Source organism: Toxotes jaculatrix, chromosome 2 (genome assembly GCF_017976425.1).
Source record: "Toxotes jaculatrix isolate fToxJac2 chromosome 2, fToxJac2.pri, whole genome shotgun sequence".
Lineage (NCBI taxonomy): Eukaryota > Metazoa > Chordata > Actinopteri > Toxotidae > Toxotes > Toxotes jaculatrix.
The window spans coordinates 24,814,757-24,837,222 of NC_054395.1; the positions used below are offsets into that span (position 1 = coordinate 24,814,757).

A 22,466-nucleotide genomic window follows, 5' to 3' on the forward strand; every position below is an offset into this window, starting at 1 on the left:
CTGTTCAACTCAAAACCTCAACGCTGGACTAGCAGGAGAACGGGTGGCAGTGTATGCACTGCGAGTCTGTATATCCCTTAGTGTGCGTGCACCTGTGTGTATGCGTATCAGGCTGCGCCCGTTCTGTGTCTGTGCTATGGCGGGAGACCACGGTGCTCTCGGCAGCATGCTGCTGCTGGCAGGCCCCCGCTCTCTCTGCCATGAGGAGAACAGCTGCTTCACGAGCATGTTAGGGTGTGAGCCATGTCCCTGTGGCTCCCCTCATCTCCTTCACTTCTCCTCCTCCTTGTGTGCCATTACGCAGACACAGCTCATCTGACGTTAACCCTCTCCATCCTCTCATAAACGTTCAAATACGTCGCTCTCCCTGCCATCACTTTTCTTCTAGACCTCTGCTACCCTCTGTTTCCACTCAGAGAGAAAATATGGAGTTAGTTTTGAGTTGGTCTCCGCCCAAAACAGTGACACGGGGGCCTCTGACCTCTAAACAAATTGAAGGTTACACTGGTGTTTAATTAATGGCCCCTGCTGGAGCGCTCTCTCCCCATACAATGAAAGGGAGAAGAGTTGAGCTAAACCCTAGAGACACACAGAGCCTCCTCTCCTTCTGGCAGACTGATCTGTTCCTCGGTGCCTGCGACCTTTTCTCAAGGCCCGTCGCCTAGCCCACCAGCACGGCCAATTATCACAAATCCCCCGCCGCATTTGTCTTGCCATTTTCACTCTGCGGCCAAAGAGCCGTGCGTGGCCATAGACTCGCGCAGCCTCCTAACCAGTCTGAGCCCAGATGGAGAAACAGAGGCCCACAACAGGTATGTGGTGCTTAAATAATTCAGTTATCCTGAAAGGTTAAGGCTCTGCCAGTACGATAAATTGACATTCATCTTGCTCCAGAGTCACGCGCCCCACTTTCAGAAGGAGCAGCCATCGACATGTTTACATTTTGTGACTTCCAAGATTGTTATTGACACCAATATTTTACATGTTATTCTACTATTCCCACTATATTTCCTCTGGCCAGCTCAAAAGAGCACGGAGGACCGGTTCAGTAACCAGAGCAGGAAACAAATGTCTGAGTGCTTTGCCTATAATGCGAGTGTTGAGATTAAAATGGCTCTAACAGTGTAAACTTGTTGAAGAGTATTGCGACAAACCATGATCCTGATTTGATGTTACCCTCTGCTTTGTACAGCTTTTTCTTCCGCAGTCTTTTGCCGCCTCTCACGTATTAGATAATAAGAGAGTCTCTGTGAATAGTGTCACCAGCCAGGCTTATTTGTGTTTACTTGTCTGTGTGTCTTAGAAAGCAGAGGATATCAATGGCTCCAGACTATGTCTATGCTGTGCTGTGCCAATCTCTGTGTCCCCACTCAAGTCAAGCCACGGGTCTGCTATGGAGGCTCAGGCGTGATGGCAGAAGAGCGCACGCATCTCCCAGCTTCCCAGAGAACACTGGTCACAGCTAATGACCAGAACTGTCCGATTTGTCCTGCCCTGATTACTCCTCTGAGCCCCAATTAGCTGTGGATGAGGGCTGACATCCCGACACGATCACTTGGACGTGTCATAGAGGGAAAGATGAGACAGGGAAGGAAAGGATAGAGGTAAGGGGAGAGAGAGGGAAACTGTGTGCTCAAGACAGAGGAGAGGAGCAAAGGGGAGTGGGTATGAAAGCCCTACTAATATAGGGCCAGAGTCATTCACTCTGCATTCATTCAGATATCGATCTCAATTCCGCCTTTAACCAGCTACCACTCATCAACATACAAACCAACAGCTCTGATTGCAATTTCTATAATTGGCAATTTTCATTGTGAAAATCTGTCTATCTGAGGGTGTTTGCTGCATCTGGTCTGAGACAGGCTGATTTCTCTGTGGGTTAGGGATGAGGAGACTAAGGACTGTTTGTGGAAAAGATATAGGATAAAGATAAAGTGTCAGTCGAATCAGTTTAGCAGTTGAAGTGAATAGGGAAGTTCTGGGAGCCACAAAGGTATTTTATTATGGATAAAAAACAATGCCCTTTATTTCCCTAATTGTCAATAACAATCTCTGTTATGAACATTGTTTTCATCTGTGTCATCCCTTATGTCCTCCTCTTTTTCTTTTCTCTTCTGCCTTCTGTTTTGGTCTGACCCCCCCCCCCCACACACACACACACACATCCCATCTCTGTTTCTCTCTGCCATTGTGTCTCCCCAGGATTGCTGAGCTTTCTCCCCTCTCCAAGTTTCGAGAGAAAATCTTTCTCTTTTTTTGGCTTGCTCTCATTCTCACTCAGTAGGGGGCAGTGGAAAAGTAACTACAAGGGCACATAAAGCCTTCAGAGTCAAACCAGACTTCTTTTAGTCTTTTTTGATCTGGATAGATGTCATATTGAACACACACACACGCATGCACGCGCACACACACACTTCAGTGGCATGGCTCTGCTCCCATTTCTGTCTGCTCCCCCATCTCAAAACTCACCCACGCAAGCCTGACAAGACACCGAGATTGAGTGGAGGAGGGCGGGGGTGGAGGAGAGAGAAAGCAAAATGTGGAAGGGTAGGAGCGGAGGAATGGCAGGAGTCGAGGAAACAAGAGGTGGGTGGGGTGGAGGTGCTTTGAGCATGGGGGATTAGAGTTAGAAGATTAGAGGTAGAAGATGATATCATTTGGTGGAGATGAGCGGGAGCAAACGAGCAGTGCAAATCACCCGACATTAACGAGCTGCCTCGTAAATTATTGCAGCCGAGTGTATGCTTGAAGCTGGATCTGGTTTGGGCTACATAGTGCAAGGGAGGCATAATGCTTGTCCTGATCTTATTTACTGCTCTGTCCCAGTTTATATAGGTTGTCTCCCATTGCCCCAGAGCCCAGTATTGACCTCCTGTGGCAGCATCTGAGGATGTTTCCTTATAAATATTTGGAACCTCATGGCCCCCGATGTGGCATCCTAACCCTGCACATGATAGACTCCCCTCATCTCACATCCCAACAGGGAGAGCTCGACTACAAAAAATGTGACTTCCCACTGACCCTCTCAGACAACTTAGATTTGACAGGCTGTTCCTCATCTCCCTGCAGTGTTTACAGTGTTTACCTCCTATTACAGAAACTGTAGCAAAGCAGGAACAGGGAGTCGTTAAATTATATTAAAATGTTGATTTTCAATGAAATGTGATTTTACTTTTTTTTTATTGGTATACTAAAATTCCTTAAACCATTTAGACAAATTCAGCAGGGATTGCAGCAGTTCAGTTGAAATGAACCTGCGTATAAACCTCAATGTTTCAGACTGTTCTCCAGGGCAGGCAGCCCAGGAGAGACGGGTAGACAGACAGAGTCAGGAATATGGATAGTAGAAAGTTGTACTGTTCTTGTGCTCTTAGGGGGTGAGGGAGGGTGGGGTAGAAGGGGGAAATATACATTTCTATTTTAGCCAGGAGCCCAGCAGCAGGAGAATGACTTTCATTGGCGGGACTCTAAATATTACATGACTTCCTGATGGCAGTGTGCTGTCTAAGGCGCTGTCTGGCCTGGTATTAACCTGTCCGGATAAATCAGCCGTTTACCCAACTCTGTTCCTCTATCCAAAGTACCATTTCCTCCCTTCTTACCTCATTTTCCCTGTGTTTCCCTTTTTTTTTCCCCCTGTGATCCTCCAGCTTCACCTGTTTCTTATGCACCATTTCTGCCTTTGGACCATTTTCTGTGGTGCAGCCCACTTTGTGTGTGTACAGTGTGTATATGTGGATTTACTCTGTGGTCCTCTGCCAAGGCCCCTAACGTCATATGCAGCCTGGCAGGTGACAAATAGTTTTTTAATTGCTTGCACCAGGAAAATCATTAGTCTCTTCCCTTTCCTTGGTGGGACCAGGCAGGACGTGTGTGCAATAATAATAGCCTCAGTCCCGTTTCCCGCTTCCCGCCTGCTATTTTTAGCGCAGGTATTTTTAGGGACCTCCTGTGTGTATGCCTATGTGTGTGTGTGTGTGTGTGTGTGTGTATATGTATATGTTTGTGTGTGAGTGTGCATGTACATGTGCTTGTGTTTGTGTGTGAAATTGTATGTGCGTGTGTGTGTGTGTGAGTCCACAGTAAAGGTGGACTAAATGGTCCAGTGGTGCTTTTCCTTGCTTTTGAGGGAGGGAAAAGTGTGTTTGTCAACCCTGTTCCTGCCTCATGAGAGTTTTTCTCATTGCTGTTGCTATTCCCCAGCCCCTGGGAGTGTGCAGTTTGTATGTGTGTGAGTGTGTGTGTGTGTGTGTACCTTTGTGTCTGCCAGGCTCTGGCCTCAGCCATTGTGCTATAGTGCATTACTGTAGCAATCCACCGACACAGCGGCCAGCCAGATGAAGCCGTCCAGTTTATGGAGCAACCTGCAAACTCCAGCTGCTTTTGGTTGGGATTGTGCTTAGAGGTGAGATATAGTATTGATTTTCTCTCCTCGGTGCCCTTGCCATCCCTGCGTAGATATGCACCAGTGCTCAGCATCCATTCACTGAGAAAGGGGAGGGGGGGCGGCGAGCAGAGGATAATGTTTATGTGACGATACTGACCCCATTCGTTCACATGGAAAAGGCGTGAGGTGGCCAGACAGCAGAGGGGAATTGAGTTTGTGAGGCTCAGATTGCAAGATGAACCCGAAATTTGATTTCTGTGTTATACAAGCATCTGTTATTATATATCTGGGCGTCTAAGAGTGTATGTGTGTCTGCATGCTTGTATGGATCTATTACATGTGGGGGGTTGTGTGGATTTACGAGTCTACAAGGGCGCTTGAGTGTATTCACATGTGTGTGTGTTAGCAAGCAATTTGAATCTGTTAAGTTGTTTTTTTTTTTCTTCTCTCTCTCTCTTTTTCTCCTTGCATTGAATTCCAGCAGGGAACTCTGTTCAGTACTGGTCCAAAGCTGTTCAGATCCCATACTCCCTCCACTCCCTGCCCTCCCTCACGCTCTCCTTTCCTCTAACAACACGGAAAAAATCAAATACATGGTCAGTCATTATTTGAAACACTTTGGTGGAACCCCCCCAGCTGCACTGCAGCACTTCAAGTGGTGTTAGACCCTCATTACGCAAAATATTTCATACAGAACTGATATAACTTAAAAATCTTATTAAGGATTGTATAAAAATATTAGTGTGACCTTTCTCTGAATTTTAAGTCTGGTGCTTATAAGATGTTTAAGCAATAAAAACTAAATTGAACCTTCCAGACTGTCAGTGTTAATGATACCTTTAGGTGCACAGTGCATCAAACATCACAGTACCACAGTACTTTGTCCTGGCCTGACACATACATTCACACACACTCACACGCATCTTTGTTTTACTATATTCCTGGGGACCCAACTGAATGCCTAACCCTAACACCAAGCCTTAACCCTCAAACAGCCATTTGAACTTGTAGGGTTCAGCATGTTGGTCCTTACATATCTGTCAGACCCAGACAAAGTATAGTGGGCTCATGGTTTTCAGACCACAAGAATATAGTAAAACAAGCTCACACACATTCTCAACATTAAACTCTGTGCTAAGTTTTCAAAAAATATATATTATGCAATCATTATCAACAACATTCCTCTCCTCAGTCCCTTTTTCACCTTCCCTGCCCATCACTCCCTCAGCTGACACTAGAGCTAAGTGAAGAATTACATGTGAGTGCTGTAAGTGAGTTGATATCAACGCTAAATGCTAAATGCGTAGTGTAATGTTTACCAGTGTGGAAATTTAGGACTCATGACCCCTAGAAAGATTGGAAAATTATTTCACAGTGTTTAAATTTTATACTAAAATTGCTTTTTTTTTTTTAAGTATTTTTCATAGCCCACTGTATTGCTTGCTTTTAAAACCTGAATTAATAAATTAATATTTTGCAGTTTCTACCAAAAATTAATCAAAGTGAATCGTGTGTGTGTGTGTGTGTGTGTGTGTGTGTGTGTGTGTGTGTGTGTGTGTGTGTGTGTGTGTGTGTGTGTGTGTGTGTGTGTGTATTATCCAAGCCAAGCAGTCCTACCCTGGCAGTGCTGAGACTGGGGAGACCCCATCTCTTTCCAGATTCATCTCTCCAGCTTTGTTTGACTAAGTAGTGCCATGGTGTTGGTGTTGGAGAGGGCTGGAGTGGCAACAGCAGCAGCGGTGCAGCGTATGCGTGGGTTGCCTGAGCCAGTGGGTCTTGGCACAGAGAGGCAGCATATGTTCATGGCCAGCTTCCTTCCTCCTCTCCCATCTTTCTCTCTCCCTCTCTCATCTCCTCTCTCTCACTTTCTCTCTAGCTCACTCCTGATAACCCTCATCTTTTCTTCTCTTGGCTTTGAGCGTCCTTGTATCACCTGTAGGAGACAGCATAGTGCAAAGATCAAAGGGGATCCCAGTGCCCCCCCCCCCCCCCCCCCCCAAACACAGCCCACCATGTCTCACCACTGTCGCATCCCTGTCTCCTAACAGAAACGCACACGTACACTCCTCTTTGTCATTTTGTCATCTAGCATATGATCAGAGAGTATTTGGTGCAGCGGGTAATATGCTGTGGCTGTGAGGGGGCTTTCTGCTTCATTTTTGATGCCATTCCAAGGTCTGGTCACCTGCACCTTGGCCTGTCTCTGCCCTACATAAACACTGGCTATTATCCAAGCATGTCAGAACCAACCATCTCTAAATACTATTAACTAAATGGTAGATACGGACCATCATCCTGCTGCCCAGCAAAGGGTTAACTGTGTCCCAGATAGCCCCAACCAGCTGTTTCAGCCTTTCACACCTTCTCTCCTGCTGCCTGCTCTCCTCCCTGCCTCCTGGACCAGTAAATGAACACTCATTTGCAAGTTAGATAAATCCTTTGAATGTATTATTGATGCAAACAAATTAGCCTGTAGGCCCCAGACAATACCTAATGGAGCCTTGGCTTATGGGTGAGGTAGTTTCCAGCGAGGGCACTGTCGGTGTTCCAGGATTGATGCCTGCTCTTCTGCCCCGTAATTATTTCTCCTACAAATTATTCAGCTGTTCTGATGCAGTTTGGGGTTTAAAGCAGTTCTACTTATTGCTGCCCATATGATTCCAGGCCTCAACCCAGCCACATTCATTAGTTTATTAAAGAAAAAAAAAAAAGACATAGGCAATTAGATAACTGGGATAAAGCCACCGAAATGAGGGGATGTGTTATTATTCAAGTTTATTCATGCTGCTCATAATTCACTGGGGTTTATGTTTATGTTGCTGTTGCTTTTTCAAGGATATTCTCTTATCTTGTTGTACACAGACACATCCACACATTTTAACAGCCTTGTATAAGCTTGTTCACGAATTTACAGACACTCTAACAGACTCCCTTTCACAAATACGCATAGAAACACAGGCAGAATGTGTGTGGCTATCACACGCAAAGGTGTGGACATATATGGACACCAGGACAAACACACACAGGCAGACACAGAACAAGCAAGTGAGTGTAATTTATGCTAGCTGGCAATAGCGTGGTAGAAGCAGAGGTTGTAAAACCATGAAAAAAAAAAATGAGAGAGGAGATGAGAGAAAGAGAGGGCTACCATACTGTCCTCAGTGATTAGCACCCAGTATTGATCAGAAGAGGGAGGGGAAGGCAGGCTGAGAGGGGGAGGGAGAGAACAGGCCCCAGGGCTCGGACCCCAACTCTCCGGTGGCCTCTGCTCTGTTCTCCTCCTGCAAGCTGGCTAGGGTTGTCAGGAGATACATCAAAGGGTCTTATCCTTCCATTCATCCCATATGCACACACACACACACACAAACACATGTATTAATGCATACACACACATTCCTCTGGCCTTTGAAAAATGCCCTATTTGATTACATCATTTCCCCTTTTGTTCCACTGTTAGACATCGTAAATCAAAGCTGATATGTTATCATGACTGTGTTAAAGAGAGCCAGAGCTTCTCATTCTCACATAAATTTTGATGCTAGTGGCTAGAAGCTTCTTATGTCCATGTGTCACTTTCTTTAACATCTTTTCACAAAAACTTCCTATATAGTGCCTGCCCTTGTCTCCTAACACTGATATATCCCATTGATGCTTATAGTCAGACCTATAAATTTTAAATCTTGGCCCGTAAATAGCTTGAATGTACCTGCTGTGTTTTTTGATGGCATCACTCGGTGTGCGCCATCCTTTCAGACACATCGCAGAACACAGATAGTGTCAGTAGTCGAGCGCTGCAAGTTTCGAGAACAGGAGCAATCAGGCAAACGGACCAAACAAACACACACGGCATCAGTCAGCTGGTCATGAGGGTGCATCCATATTCTCTCCCCAGTATTCAGTATGTGAAGAGGAAGTACTCATTACTCGGCGTTCTCTCAGGCCCAGACCTGTGTTAATGCATTTTCTCCTCTTACTCTCTTTTCCTTCCCCCTCTGCTCCCTCTGCCTCCTTTTCAGCTGACTCTGGGCTTTAGCAATCTTATTTGCTTTTCGATCCAGATCAATCTCCATCTTATCTACGGCTCCTGAATCATAAACATTTCATAGGCTCAACCTTGACACTGACAGACATGGAGTGGTGATGTTTTTGGTGTAAAGTGCCTGTGGAGGCTAGCTGATGCTGGACTTCACAGAGTCCAGAGAAAGTGTTGGAAACATCTCCTCGCTGAACTCACTGCCACACACTGCAAACCGCATCGTGCACAGCTGGCGCACTGTCTCAGCAAGAGACACACACACACAGTGGTGCATGCATTTGTGTACGTGTCTGTGTGCATGTGCAGTAACATGTGCACATATATAAAGAATGTGTCTGGTTTTGTCTGTGTGTATGGTGTGTGATGTATTATTCATAAGTAGAAGCATTCATCTCAGTGAGACACCTTCAACAATTTGGAGACGTGGTGTGCTTAACGGCTTAATGTAGTTGCAGCAATTTGGCTCTCCTCTGCCTGATTAACACCGGCACTCCTGTCCTCACTGTGCATTACCTTACAAAGGATTAGGTGTTATAAGAAACATTGCTTCCAAAGGAGTCGATGAATATTTCCCAAAATTCACCTGACAGTTTCCGATTTGAGCATCTTTCAAGATACCCACTCCTATTTAATTTCTTCCTCACTATTTAGTCACTATCAGAGGGAGCTCAGAAGAGGTGAACGCTAACCATTTTCTAGGCAAAGCAAGAATGACCTTGGATTACTGTGTATAACAACTGCTCCATTGTCTGTGTGTGTCTAGAAGGAGCATGCAGACTTTCCTTTTTCTCATTTTCTTTTGTCTCTTCTTCTCTTTTTCTGTCCCCACCTACATTTTTGCAAAACAGCAGGTCAAACTTTTACTTTGTGTGTATGTGAGTGCTGCCAACAGTCAGAGCAGTCAGCAAAGTGCCACCTCAGCACCTGTGCTTTAATGATTAATACCATATTGATGGTCTCAATTAATTTCCTATTACACCACCAGAAGGCTGCGGTCGCTCTGTCTCTGTCACGGCCCTGCGCTTGTTTTGGGAAGCCTCTTTGTGGCAGCTGCTGGATGGAGATAGTATGCTTCTCACCACCTCGCGCACACAATTTTACAGACAGAAGTACCAAACATGCACACACACAATCACGCACACTCACACACACTGGTATCTTATGGAAACACACACTCACACTATTACACGCTGTTTTGCTCCTCACATTTCACACACTTGCACACAGATAAACAAATAAAATGTAACTCTGTCTTTTTGTTGAATCATTTTAAAGGAGACTTGCTGTGTTTTAGTTATCATGTTCAGCAATAATCAAATAAAAAAAAACTCCTTAGAGCCCCAGAGATTCAGCTACGCCTCTTTGTACAGTGCAATTTTACAAACCACTACTCTCACCTGATTGTGTGACTTTGGTACAGCACAACCCCTTGTGTTTTGCATTTGAACCTGTTGTGATGCGCAGCACTGAGTTTTAGGCCAATTTTCTAAAGCCTGTGCTCTTGCATAATCCCCTCCCCAGCAGCACTGTTACTGACTTGTAACAGTGTGTAAGATACTGATTTATTCCCATGATGATCTCTCTCTCTGAATGTGTTGTCAGAGAGCTGAGCTCTTTGACAACACATTCCCATGACCTTAACTGTCTGTGGACCTGCTCAACTCGCAGGCAACACTGCCCCTGTGGAGAGGCTGGGGAAATGCCTGTGTTTGTCGATCAGATTGGCAGACTTCTGATGGCGCCTTTTCTCTTTCTCTCTTCATTACCTTTTCATATCCCATTGACGACTTCTTATCTCTGACCACTCCGTACTTCACCCCATAAACCCCTCTATCTCTCTCTAATATGCACTGTTTATCTGAACCTCATTCTTTCATTCTGTCTCACGCACAACCACACGCTCACACACTGTCTTTATTTTTCATTTTTCATGTGGACCCAATACACATCATTGGTTGCTAGGAAACCATTTGAGCATTTTTTCCCAGGGGCAGACGTTTGATTACCCATTTGTATGGTGTGTATGTGTGTGTGTGTGTGTGTGTGTGTGTGTGTGTGTGTGTGTATGTATGAGTGTGTGTACAGGCTAGTGTGTGTGTGTCTCCAGAGAGAGGTCTTGCCAAGCTGAGCTCTGGGGCTGCTCCAGTATCCAGCCCAGTAATAATAATGAGCCCCTCACCATGTTTGACAGAGCATACAGGCTCAGCAGTCCTGTGGCCATTGCTGCTGTCATTGTATGTAAGTCTCCTGATGGGGTGTGTGGTGTGAGTACATATCTACATACATGTGCATTAGTGCTCTTAGAGTTTGTGCTTGACTAGGTCTGTTTTTCTGTTACAACCTCAACAGTTGTTGTTGATGCTGTTATCTATTATTGTTCAGTGGGCCGTTGCAGAGGCAGATAGTGGCCAGGTTGGACTGTCTTGCTGCTGGACACACATCAGTCCTTCCTGTGACTCCCTGTTTAGAAATGCACCAGCACATCCCTCTCCCCTGGCTGCTCCTATGAAATCCTGATTCGCTCACAGACATGGGCAGAGGCGCATAAATAGCCCGCCTTGTCGACTGGCACGGGGAGAAAGACGACGCACACAAACAAATCAGACTCAACACTGATATGAAAGGGAGCAAGAACAGAAGGGAGGGAGTAGAGAGAGATGGCATTAGCTGTGTTTTCCACCTCCAAATGAATTGCACTATGTCCTAAGAGGAAGAGATGAAAATGAGAGAGCAAGCAAGTGGAAAAGACTCAGAGAAAGCCAGAGGTTGAGAGGTATTGTGAGGCGGAAACAAAAGAAAAGAACCATGAAGAGAGAGCACACGGTTAAATCCTCCCTGTGTCTGAGAGGGCTCAGTAACTTGCTTTCCCTTCCTTTATTCCAGTGTGACTCAGTGTCACCTGGATGGCCACTGAATATTAGGATCAGTGCCATGGGCTCAGCCAAGGCCATTATGGCAGCCGGATGGGCTCCTGATGGCCCTTTCTCAGCTTGCCCCTGGGCAGCGTGGCCTCTCACTTGGGACCACCACAACTAATGGAGAGGGTAGTGTGCTCTGTAAGGGCCTTAGGAAGAATAAGTGGGCTGTAAACTGTGAGTTGAGTTGCGGCAGCTAAAGGGGCTTCAATGCCTCACTGCCCGGCTTACCGCCTGACTTACTGCCTGCCTGCTTGGCATCCCGAATGCTCCTCCATATTCAGGCTCTGAATACTGGCCTTTTGCACTTTTATTGTAATGCATGCAGACGCTTGGCACAGCAACAAACACACTCCACCTTTTTACTGTGGTGCATTGCACAAATAAAATATTTCAAAGCAGGGAGGAGCCACACACAAAAACAGAGGAGCACTCTCTTGCATGCTCGCTCACAAACGTGTGGAATGCACTCACATATCTGCACAATTACAAACACAAGTGCACAAGCACGCGCACATACATGCACATGCACACGCGAGCACACACACACATGCAGACATACACACAGACTTGCATTCCCCCACCCAGAGTGAAGCAGTTCTGCCCCTCTAAGCTGAGTTATTTAAAGCCCCGCTCTCAACTCCATCGGAGTGATTATGTGCTACTGAATTAAACATCACAGGCCTCAGCCCCTGGCTTCCTCTGAAACACGCTCAAACATGCTGGCCTCTTCCTGTTCCTCAAAAGTTCCAAGTTCTGCCTTTCATATCTCCAAGCCAGTACACTAGGTAGTGGAGGTAAAGAGGTGCAGTATGAATCTTCCCTAAATCAGGATCTCCTGCTGTGCCTCCTGCTTTGCCATCCCTCTAACCGACTTTGGACAGAGGCAATCGAGGCAATTCACATTAAGAAAACCTCTGTAAACTAATTCTTACCCCTGGATTGCTACCCACCCCGGGCATCGTTTTAGCTTGGCACAGTGCACAGTGTTGTAGTTGGTGGAGAGCCGGGTGCAGTAGAGGGTGAACTGTAGCAGTTAAGTTGAGCGTTGACTCCAGACACCCCAATTAGGATGTCTGTATTCTAAACTGGGAACATTTAAACAAAGACTTTGTCATAGAGGACCTGGAGAGAGGGGGCGGGGGGAGCAGGTTCAGATAGGGGATTGCTCTACTACCTAGACAGGAGCTTCGGGCTGTTTGCTGCCTTTTTGGGAGGGTTTGACGTGGAGTTTTGTTTACCTCGGTATGTGTGTTTGTATGTATTCATATACTGCATGTGTGTGTCTGTGCCTCTGTGTGTCTGCACGAGGCAAGGCACCAGCCAGCCACCCCCACAATCTAAAACACACCCGTTGGCAATGAGCGATAAAGGTACCAAACAAAAGGAAGAAGTCTTGTACCTTGTGGAGGTGAACTTAACAGCACCACAGAGGCAGCTGACCTTGAAATGAGCAGCGGTGTTTGGGGACGGACGGGGGAGGGCGGTGTTTAAGAGTGCAACCTCAGTGCCAGAGGCCAGGAGGCTGCCTAATGACTGGCACCCCATGCCATCCATCACCATGCCACTGCCAGGGCAACTGCCCCCGCACGGCCGAGGGAGCAGGGCCTCGTACCCGTTCAGCGGACCGCGGCACGCGACATGAAAAACATACGTGCACAGGTGTTCCACATGCACATGAAAGTGCATGGGCATATGCAGAGATGCACACCACAGATTCTAATATGCATTGCACGCACAAATAGCATGAATATGCAGCCACAATAGCAGATGCACTCAGACTCACACTCACAGCTCATTGCACTCATTCTGCATGCATACTGATGTACGTACGCCAGCCAACATACAGAGATCTGCCTCTAGACACTCATTCACACGCTATTTATAATTTAATGTAGGCAGACACAAAAAGGCACAGATACATCTACAAACACAAATATACCAACACATGCACCCCCCTCTGTATTTATGCCTTGATGCTGAATGTTTGTGACAAAACAATTGACTGCTCCTGCTTTCATGATATTTTGTATTGAAATGGATATCCCTGTAGCCAGCTAGTTCAATTCTCCCTTGAAGAACTGTCTCATTCCTTTGCTTATTTTCCCTGTTCCCTCCTCAGAGTAAAAGTGGAAAAGGAGGGGGTGGAGGGCTTTTCCCATACCTGAGCCCCTGTCTGCTCTGCTCTTTCCTTCAGTATGACAGGCTTTGAAGCCCTTATTCCTCGGTGGGGGTTATTTTATCAGAGAGAAACAAGGTTTCCCCCTGAACTCCCCGGCTCATCCACGTTCCATGAAGCATCCCCTCTCAATTAAGATCCTTTCATGTTAATGGTGTTCTTATCGCTCTTGTGCACGGGTTGTGAAAGCGAGGCCTACTATGGTAGAGTACAACCATGGAGCAGAGCAGCCTGCCTGACAATATAAGAGCTGTTACTCTCATTCTTCTTTCTGTCTCTGTCTCTTTCTCTCTCTCTTTCCACCTATCTCTATCTCAAACTCTTTCCCTTGCTCTCTCTGCCTCTTAATGAGCTGCGGTGGGCTGTTCGAGTAGCGGCTACATGGAGGTGTTCCAAGAGAATGGCAGATTTGCGGCTGGGTCACAGAGACTTAACAAGACAGCGGACATATTACTTGACCACTCATATCAGGTTCCACCAATAGATGTACTTTGTGCTCAAGTCTCAGTTAGTTATATCTCAGCTGCACCTCAACGTACACATTCACTGCCTCGCATTCAGCACAGAATAGAAGGTCATTGTATCTGTCTCCACCGACATCTAACTCCTTCTGTGTCTTCAGCTCCATTAGCGAATCTCTCTCTCTCTCTTTCTCTTTCCCTCCTTGTCTTTGGAGTAGAACAGGGTGTATGACTTCAGGACGAGGTAGGCAGTCACTGAGTCGTAGGAGCACTGGCTGCCTCTTAGTGCGTGGGTGCCAGAGAAACCTGTTGCCTGGCTACAACAGCACCTTTATCCTCCGGTTGCGATGGCGATGTCTTGGATATCGCATATGCATGTGCGTGCAAATGTGTGTGTGAGTTTTGGCACACCGACTTTTTCATGTGTGTCTCGTACGCAGTGTATAAGACTCTGAGTGTGCGTGTGCACGTGTGCGCAAGACAGTGTGTTCTTTTTCATGTGCATGCATGGCTTTGTGTACTGATGTATTAGCCTATGTGTGTGTTTGTGAGAGAGTTGGTGAAAGGAGGGGCAGGAAGGCGCTCCACCACCCACTCAGCAGGCCTTCCGCCCCCATGGCTGACTCCCCAAGACTCTGCTAGTAATTAGCTCAACATCTATCCATCTGTTCTAGGGAGGCGCAGTAAACATTAACACAACACAGCAACATCAAAACGCTGGCTGGAGACACGCTACATTTTACGCATTCACGATATGTTCATGCTTTAGGAGGCTTTAACATGAGAATCGTTGGCACGCGTGCATGCAGATAAGGCTGGCGTGTTGACATGTATTTATGGGCTCATAGAAACCCAAATACGTAGAGATACAAACAGCATCTCATCCTCATCCACATGCAAACCACAGGCTTCTGCAACTGTATCCCAGTCTTCCCTTCTGCTGCGGGAAGTGAGGCTGGAAAGCTGCCCTGAGACCCGCATGGGAAAGGAGTGAAAAAACAACCAAAAGACTACATTACACAATTAATCAATAAGTTAATGAGATCTCATTTTCTCCGGAAAATAGTATCCAGGCAAAAAGTTCCCCCTCAGCCTTTTTTTTTCACCTACTCCTGGAGAACCAACTCTTGATATTACACTGTGGAGAAAGAAAGCAGCCAGCAGGAAATTAAATTAAATTACCATCCTGATAGATTTATGTGACGCTTTACATTTTCATTGTGTTGTTTTCCTCCCAGAGTGGAGGTGGGCCTGAGTTGGGAGAGAACTGTTAAACATGTTGTAAAGTAAGACAAGAGAAAGAAGCAAAACAAGACTGGAGGACGAGAGCAAAAGTTCCAGACGTCATACGCTTCTGGCTCCCTCCTTGTTTTACAACAGATAGCAGATTCCTAATAGTAAAGCACAGTGACACAGATTACTTGTGTTTGGATGAGCTGCTGGGCTGCCACATGGTCTCTTTCTCCGTGTTTAGTGGGTATGTGTGTGCATATTTGTGTGGCTATGTGTGAAAAGGTAGGAAACAGCTGGGAGTGTGGGTGTTGGAAGGAGGAGACTGTGTGGAACCACATGTATGATTGTGTTCAGCTAACCCTTGTGTGTCTTTTGTCTTTTGTGTGTGTGTTACAGTATGCTAATGAATTTGTCCTTGCTCGGTCTGTTTGTGTGTGTGTGTGTGTGTGAGTGCCTAAGCTTGTGTGTTTGCTCACACTTAATACATGAGCTGTGTGTCTGCGCATATTCAACTGCTGATTGCACCCATACATCCACATACATTTATGTATGCTCATAATTGAATGAAGCCGTCTACATCCGGCGCTCTCATTCCAAGTAAAGATTGAGGGCATCTCTTAGCTATTGACACAGCTGGTGGTGCCATCTGGGTGCATCACACACTGCCCTGTGCCATCTCCATCCAAACAGCATGGCAGTCGTCGCCTAGTGTCCATACCAATGACAGGGGACAGGGAAAATGGTGAGATAACACACTGCAATGTCCAGCTCCAGCTCCTGATACAAATGGTTAAGGGAGGTCATCTGTCCTCCTGAGACTGCTTTACATACGCCTTGTTCCTGTTCCGCTACCGGAGCTTTGACTGCTCAGCCACATCATAGACGGTGGTAGTTGCTGTGATGTTTTTGTTCACACAAGTAATTGTTTATGTGGATCTGTTTGCCCTCAACCACACCCCTGTCTGATGAAAGGGGAGAAGGAGCGAGGGGGTGTGTGTGTGTGTGGGGGGGGGTGTTCTCCCCAGATTAATGGTCCACACTGAGAGGGAGCACAGACCTACAGTAGCAGAGCCTTGATTTATTTGCCACTTAGTACTGATGAAGCTTCAAACTGCAGTCACACACACGTGTTGTCACGGCATTTTTCTCTATCAAGGTCTTTGTTGGTTTGTCGATTCTTGCATCTTGTTTAGCTGTGCGTCCGCGCATGCGTGTAAGCGTGGTGTTGCGTGCCCGTTTTTACTTTATTCATACATCAGATTACAACATTTCTTCCATATACTGTATACCTGCTTATATTTGGCTGCCCACAGGTCCGTTAAATTATCAGTGCAGCTTTTATTTGTAACCTGTGTGAGGCCTAGTGGCAGTTGGATGTTTCTAATAACTTAGAAGCAATAAGGACTGACACAGGAACGTTCCTCGTGTGAGGTTTTGCCGTGCTCAATAATCAAAGCTTTTCGTGATTACAGAAGCGAATTGATGTTATTCACACCAGCACAACATTCCTTTAAATGCTACCTATTACCCATAAGCTGTCAATTTAGGGAATTTGCAGAGGTGACCCAGTAACAATTTTCAGGCGGCAAATTGTTGAGTTTTGACTTGGTAAATACAGGCAGAGTTAATTGAGGGCATCAGCTCACCATGTGGGAGGACTTGACAAAATGCCATAAGTGTGTTACATGAGCACACATTGTAATTATCACTCATATGCACATACAAATACACACATAAATGAGCACACACGTATACACATCCAAGCACACACACATTTAGAGATACAGAGATACAGATAGTCACGTAATGAGTGAGATTATTGCAAATTTCTGATCCTGGATTTGTCCTGCTCCCTGGTTGTGTTTCTGTTGTCTGTGTGACAGCTACCGTGCAGTGTTTATATTTCAGCAACATTTTACTTCACACCAACCAGCTGGCATGTTCCACATAAAAGTCCTCACAGCTGAGACACAGTATCTAAGTGTCACTACCACTCTACTGTTGGATATCCAAGAAACCGTGCTCCCTATCTCACTGAGACTGTCTATTGTGCCATCTCTTCTAACTCCCACACCCTCCCTCTCTGTTTCCCCACACAGAACCCTGATATTGTGCTCGTCCACTATTTGAATGTTCCAGCCATCGAGGATTGTGGGAAACCATGTGGTCCGATCCTGTGCTCCATCAATACAGACAAGAAAGAGTGGGCCAAGTGGACCAAGGAGGAGCTGATCGGCCAGCTCAAGCCCATGTGTGAGTATTTGCATTAGCCAGTTCAGAACTGTGCGTTCACAGCCTTAATATAAAAAAGGCTTTAACAGTTTTACAAGTCTGTATGCATAAAAAGTCTCAACATAGTGGCTGTTGTTTCAGTCTGAGGATTTAATGCCCACTCCTATTAGCTGGTAGCTGGTTCACTAAATGCCCTCAGCACTTCAGTCAGAGAGCATCCTATCGGCCAGTGTTCCTACACTGTTATATGAGTCTGTGCTCCTCCTGGAGCCATCTGCTCGTTACAGGTCGAAGTTCAGCTCTTCCCCTAGACCTCTGGCACCACTCTGGCCAGGCTGAAAGTGCACCTCCTCTCTGGCCCATGAAGGAAGTCGAGGCAGAGGAGGGCAGCAAGCTGTTTATTGATTCATGTTTAGTGCGTGGGAGCAAGAATGTTTGACTCACCAGAAATCCCCCTTCCACCCTTTCTCTGGCTCTCCTTGTCTCTCTCTCCCCCTCAATGGATTGATCCGTGTTGTTATCAGCTTTACTAATGCTCTGTGAGATGCACTATGTGTTTTTTATGAGCCTCTAGACCTGCCCAAAGATGGAGGCAATGTTTTGGAAAAATTCAGGGTTTGTCTGATGATGATAATAGCCAAATGGGGCTTGTGGGGCATTGAAAATCTTTCAAAGAGCTGTTAAGATACCTTTAACAACCAGACTGTGATTCGGGTGTGTCTGGCAGGGGCCAGCAGGGCTGTGACTGATATTCCGATGGCCAATTATTGGTGATGTGGCCAGGTAAAGAGGAACGTGTCAGCAGCTTTACAAGCACACACACACATGCTGGCTGCATACTGACAAGTCAGCCCAGACCATCATCACTGAGGTGCTGGCCATTTTGCTACCCTCCCCACTGCTTTGCTTGCTATCGGTTTTAGCACATATTTTAACATAAAGCCTTACCTCAGGACAGCAACTGAGCAACATTGTACTGTATTCATTACATCTGTGGCTTAATGAAAAAACCAAGCACAATTTGCAGTAATGCGTAAAGTCATTAACTTTGAGAGTTGTTGGGACAAAGAGGGTGAGTGTGAGATGCCTTCTAGCTGCCAGGCTACATGAGGGGGCTACATAAAGAGCAAAAAAATCCCTCTCCTGCTTTCTGTCTTTGCTTTCTATCTTTCTTCTCCTCTCTGTCCCTGTGTCTTTCCCTTGGAACCGCCAGCATGTCAACATAAGCTCAGCGATGGAGCAACATTGCCACCTAGTGGTGATGTGATATATCAACTTCATCTTAATGTAGGGACCAAAGACTTGCAATGAAGTCATGCTGTATTATCCATGCATTATTTAATTTGAAATTACAGCATACATTAGCTCTTAACTTTTTTTCACTAGACTGACCTATATCTTAGAAAACACAACTTGTATCTGCTATAGTACATATGTTTTTTTTTTGCACTAGACAGGAATGTTAAATTTGAGTGGTACTATGGATAATATATTTTTTTTATGTGGTAGAGCTTCCACGATTCCTCAAAGTCTGTGTAGATTTACTAGCAGGATAGATTTTCCTTTTCCCTATATCTAGAAGCAAACTGCGTGGGTTGACTATTGAGTGCAGAGCACAAGAACGCAAGAGTGTAGAGTACAGTATGTTTGACACAGGGTCGTGTACGGTACGGTTTATGTTAGTAAATTGTTTTTATATATTGGTGATGGTTCCTATTTCACGAGCCGATTTTTGTCACCAAACGAAGCCTTGGTTTAATGTCAAATAGATATTTTTCTAGTACAATGTCAAATTTTGCGGTATAATTGCCCTCTTCCATCTTGCTCTTCCGTTTTGTTATTCTCTTCACGAGATTTCAGTGCACAAGCCATTTGACACCTCTAATGATACAAAAAAAAACAACAAAGGAAAAATGTGGATTTCATGGATCAGTTGAGCTTATTCTGTCTCCCCACGACAAACACACACACACACACTCACGTACAGATACTCACACACAGCAGTTCAAACATAAGCCCTGAGAAACATGGCCTTGTCTGACCTTGTCCTCCTTAACACCCTACAGTGTTTGATGAGAAAGAGAAGAAGCAAAGGGGTGAGAAGGGGGGTAAGAGAGTGGCATCACTACTCAGTCACGCTACAGTTCCATAGACAAGGCAGCCAGCTTGATTCACTCTTTTGGTCTAATGCTATAAACACGCAGCACTCTTCCCAGCTATGCCCCTAGCCTGCTGACAGATAGCGCATGAGCGGCTTTAACAAATACTCAGACAGACAGAAGGCCTGTCTCCAGGCCACACAGACAGGGCCACAGAAGAAAAGACCAAGGCAAGACAGACAGGGCTGGCCATCATGTAAACTATTGTACTCCACTGGCCCATACAGTGCCCACTGGTGCAGAGGCAAACAGATGGGACATGCGTGCATCCTACAGATCGGCTGCATTTGTCATTAGGGCTATGTGATGCTGCTAATGACAGGACGCAGTCATCGGGATGATGATATGACTGGGTTGCTGTTTGGTGCCTCTGCTGTTGCTGCCATTGGGATTAAGCCTAGTGGCACTGCTCCTGTCATGTCTGCTTTGGAACATAACCCTCAATGAGAAAAGCAGACAGGCAGACACGGTGGTAACTGTACGTCAACAACCCAGAGTCTCCGGGGGTGACGTCCATCTGGATGAAGAGGGCTGTGGCAATTCTGGCATGAGGGATCAGGGTAAAGGGGAGACAAGATTGTTTGGACAATTAGGGATGGCACTACATGGTGGACCTAAGCTGTCACATTGGGTTCTCACTCTTGCACTCAAAAAATGTTTAGCCTAATGTTTGAGATCTTTGTAGTTTAATCGCATATTGCAATTCCTTCCATTTGGATCACACAGTTTCAACAAAAACAAACTAATAAACTTAATGTGATGTGTATTTTCTAGTCAAACATAAATGAAACAAGTAAGAATTAGATTTATGTAACAGTAATTATAAGTCTAGTGTGTTTAAAATGCTTAATAACCAGGTTTTTGCAATATCAACCAGGGAACAGTGTTTTTTGTGTGTCAATGGCCCTATCATCTTTGTGTTAGTAATACTAGCATCATCTCATTTGTTCTGTTTGCATTACACACTGTCAGGAGGTGAATGGTGACTCAAGCCACACTGTCTAATGAGATCTCCAGACAGACACAATTATTTGTGCTGTAATTATAATGACATTAGATGAAACTTTCCTGTCACATTTGGTGTCCAATCTGTTTTTCATCTCATTCACTGTGCATGAATGGGTGAATAAATTTGACTTTATAATAGATCAAAATGAATTCTGTTTATGTGCCTAGAACCTGCCACAGCGAGTTGTCTGCGGAGCATATAATCTTAGCTTGATCACAGCAGCTCTGCTGACATCTGCTGGTGACCAGCCTGTAATCTGCCAAAGGATCATGAAGCTTTCGAGTCAGATCCTTATCCACAGTCATCCAATCATGTTTCAGAATTTTTTTTTCACTTCGCCTTAGCTAGCTCTGTCTTTAATCTGCATTACCCTCACCCTCTTATGCTGTATTCATCTCCTTTTATCTCATATGCAGACAGACATGCACTAAAGAAATTTTCAGTGTTTTTCATACATACTGTAAACATCTCTCTCTCTCTCTCTCTCTCTCTCTCTCTCTCTCTCTCTCTCTCTCTATATATATATATATATATATATATATATATATATATATATATATATATATATATATATATATATATATATATATATATATATCTTTCTCTTGAATATTTAACCATAGGAAGTATTGAAGGATAGGGAATTTGAATTAAAGCTGGCTTTATTTTGTTTGATAGTCTAAATATGCTTCACTTCTGAAATATTACCTTTTTCCCGGTTGAGAGCCTGAGCACTGCAGCACTCAGTGGTGTCTCCTACAACCTTACAGCCACTAAAACCACTATCTGTCTCATCAGAAGTGGTGGCTGGTTGGCAAGTGGAGCGAAGAAAAGTATTAGGAGGTGCTAGCGAGGTGTGACTGAGGCAGAGAGTGGAGCTTCACAGGAGAAAGACTTTCTTTTTCCCTTTGGTGCAGCAGCAGATCCGGCAGCAGCTAGGTGATGTTCCTCCCCAGAGGCTTTCCCTGTCAGAGCAGAGTCAGAGGTTGGGGTAAAGGTGGAGGGTTGAAGGACTGAGCTCGCTGTCACCTTCGTGAGCACTCACAGAGGGGAGGCCACAGAGTAGCAGTAGACACTGACATATGGGAGGGAAAGAAACACAATAGAGAATGAGCAATGCGCAACAGAGGGCATTACAGTGAGGTGAGACTAGAGAAAAGCAACCGTTCAATTCTGGGCTAAGGAAGCAGGACACATAGTGAAAAGTAGAAAAGATGCTAGAGTTTAGAGTTATTTCAGTATGAAAGGAAAGACAGGATAGAGAGCATGGTAATTAAAAATAGTCAGAGCATGAATAAACCAAAGGTAACACCACTCAAATCCTGGTTACTCTACAGTCAGTGGGTTGTTTGTTTCCATACAGGGCAAACCAGAAATATGACCTTTTCTATCCTACCATTGTAACTTTGGGCATTTTAGAGAGGTGTCCAGTGAGCAACACGAGGCATACTGGCAGGCAGACAGAGAGGACAGTGGGTGGGGCGGGGGGTTGGCGTGGCTGGTGGTCTGTTGGGCTGGCTGACATCTCTGTCTCCTCCTCTCTCCCGGCAGTTCATGGCATCAAGTGGACTTGCAGCAATGGGAACAGCAGCTCTGGCTTCTCAGTGGAGCAGCTAGTGCAACAGATTCTGGACAGCCACCAAACTAAGCCACCTCCCCGGACTCACAACTGCCTCTGCACGGGCACCCTGGGTAAGGGCTAGCGGGTGGGATGGAGTTTGTTCTCCAGGGAGAACTTGAAAATTTAGCAAGATAAGCAAAAAGGCCATAAAGATACTGTTTGTTATATGGTAGATCGGACAAAGCGGTTCAGGTCTTTTACTGGTAGGTGATTTATAGTGAAATTGAGTTTCAG

The 22,466-nt window shown here is 45.5% G+C and overlaps 1 protein-coding gene across 1 annotated transcript in view; it reads left to right on the forward strand.

Moving 5' to 3' along the window:
- camta1a (calmodulin binding transcription activator 1a) overlaps positions 1 to 22,466 on the forward strand; it is a 272,181-nt gene that overhangs the window by 223,534 nt on the left and 26,181 nt on the right. The window contains exons 7-8 of the mRNA XM_041055551.1: positions 17,311 to 17,464; positions 22,163 to 22,303. Coding sequence (XP_040911485.1) covers positions 17,311 to 17,464; positions 22,163 to 22,303 — 295 coding nt within the window. The remainder of the gene's footprint in view (positions 1 to 17,310; positions 17,465 to 22,162; positions 22,304 to 22,466) is intronic.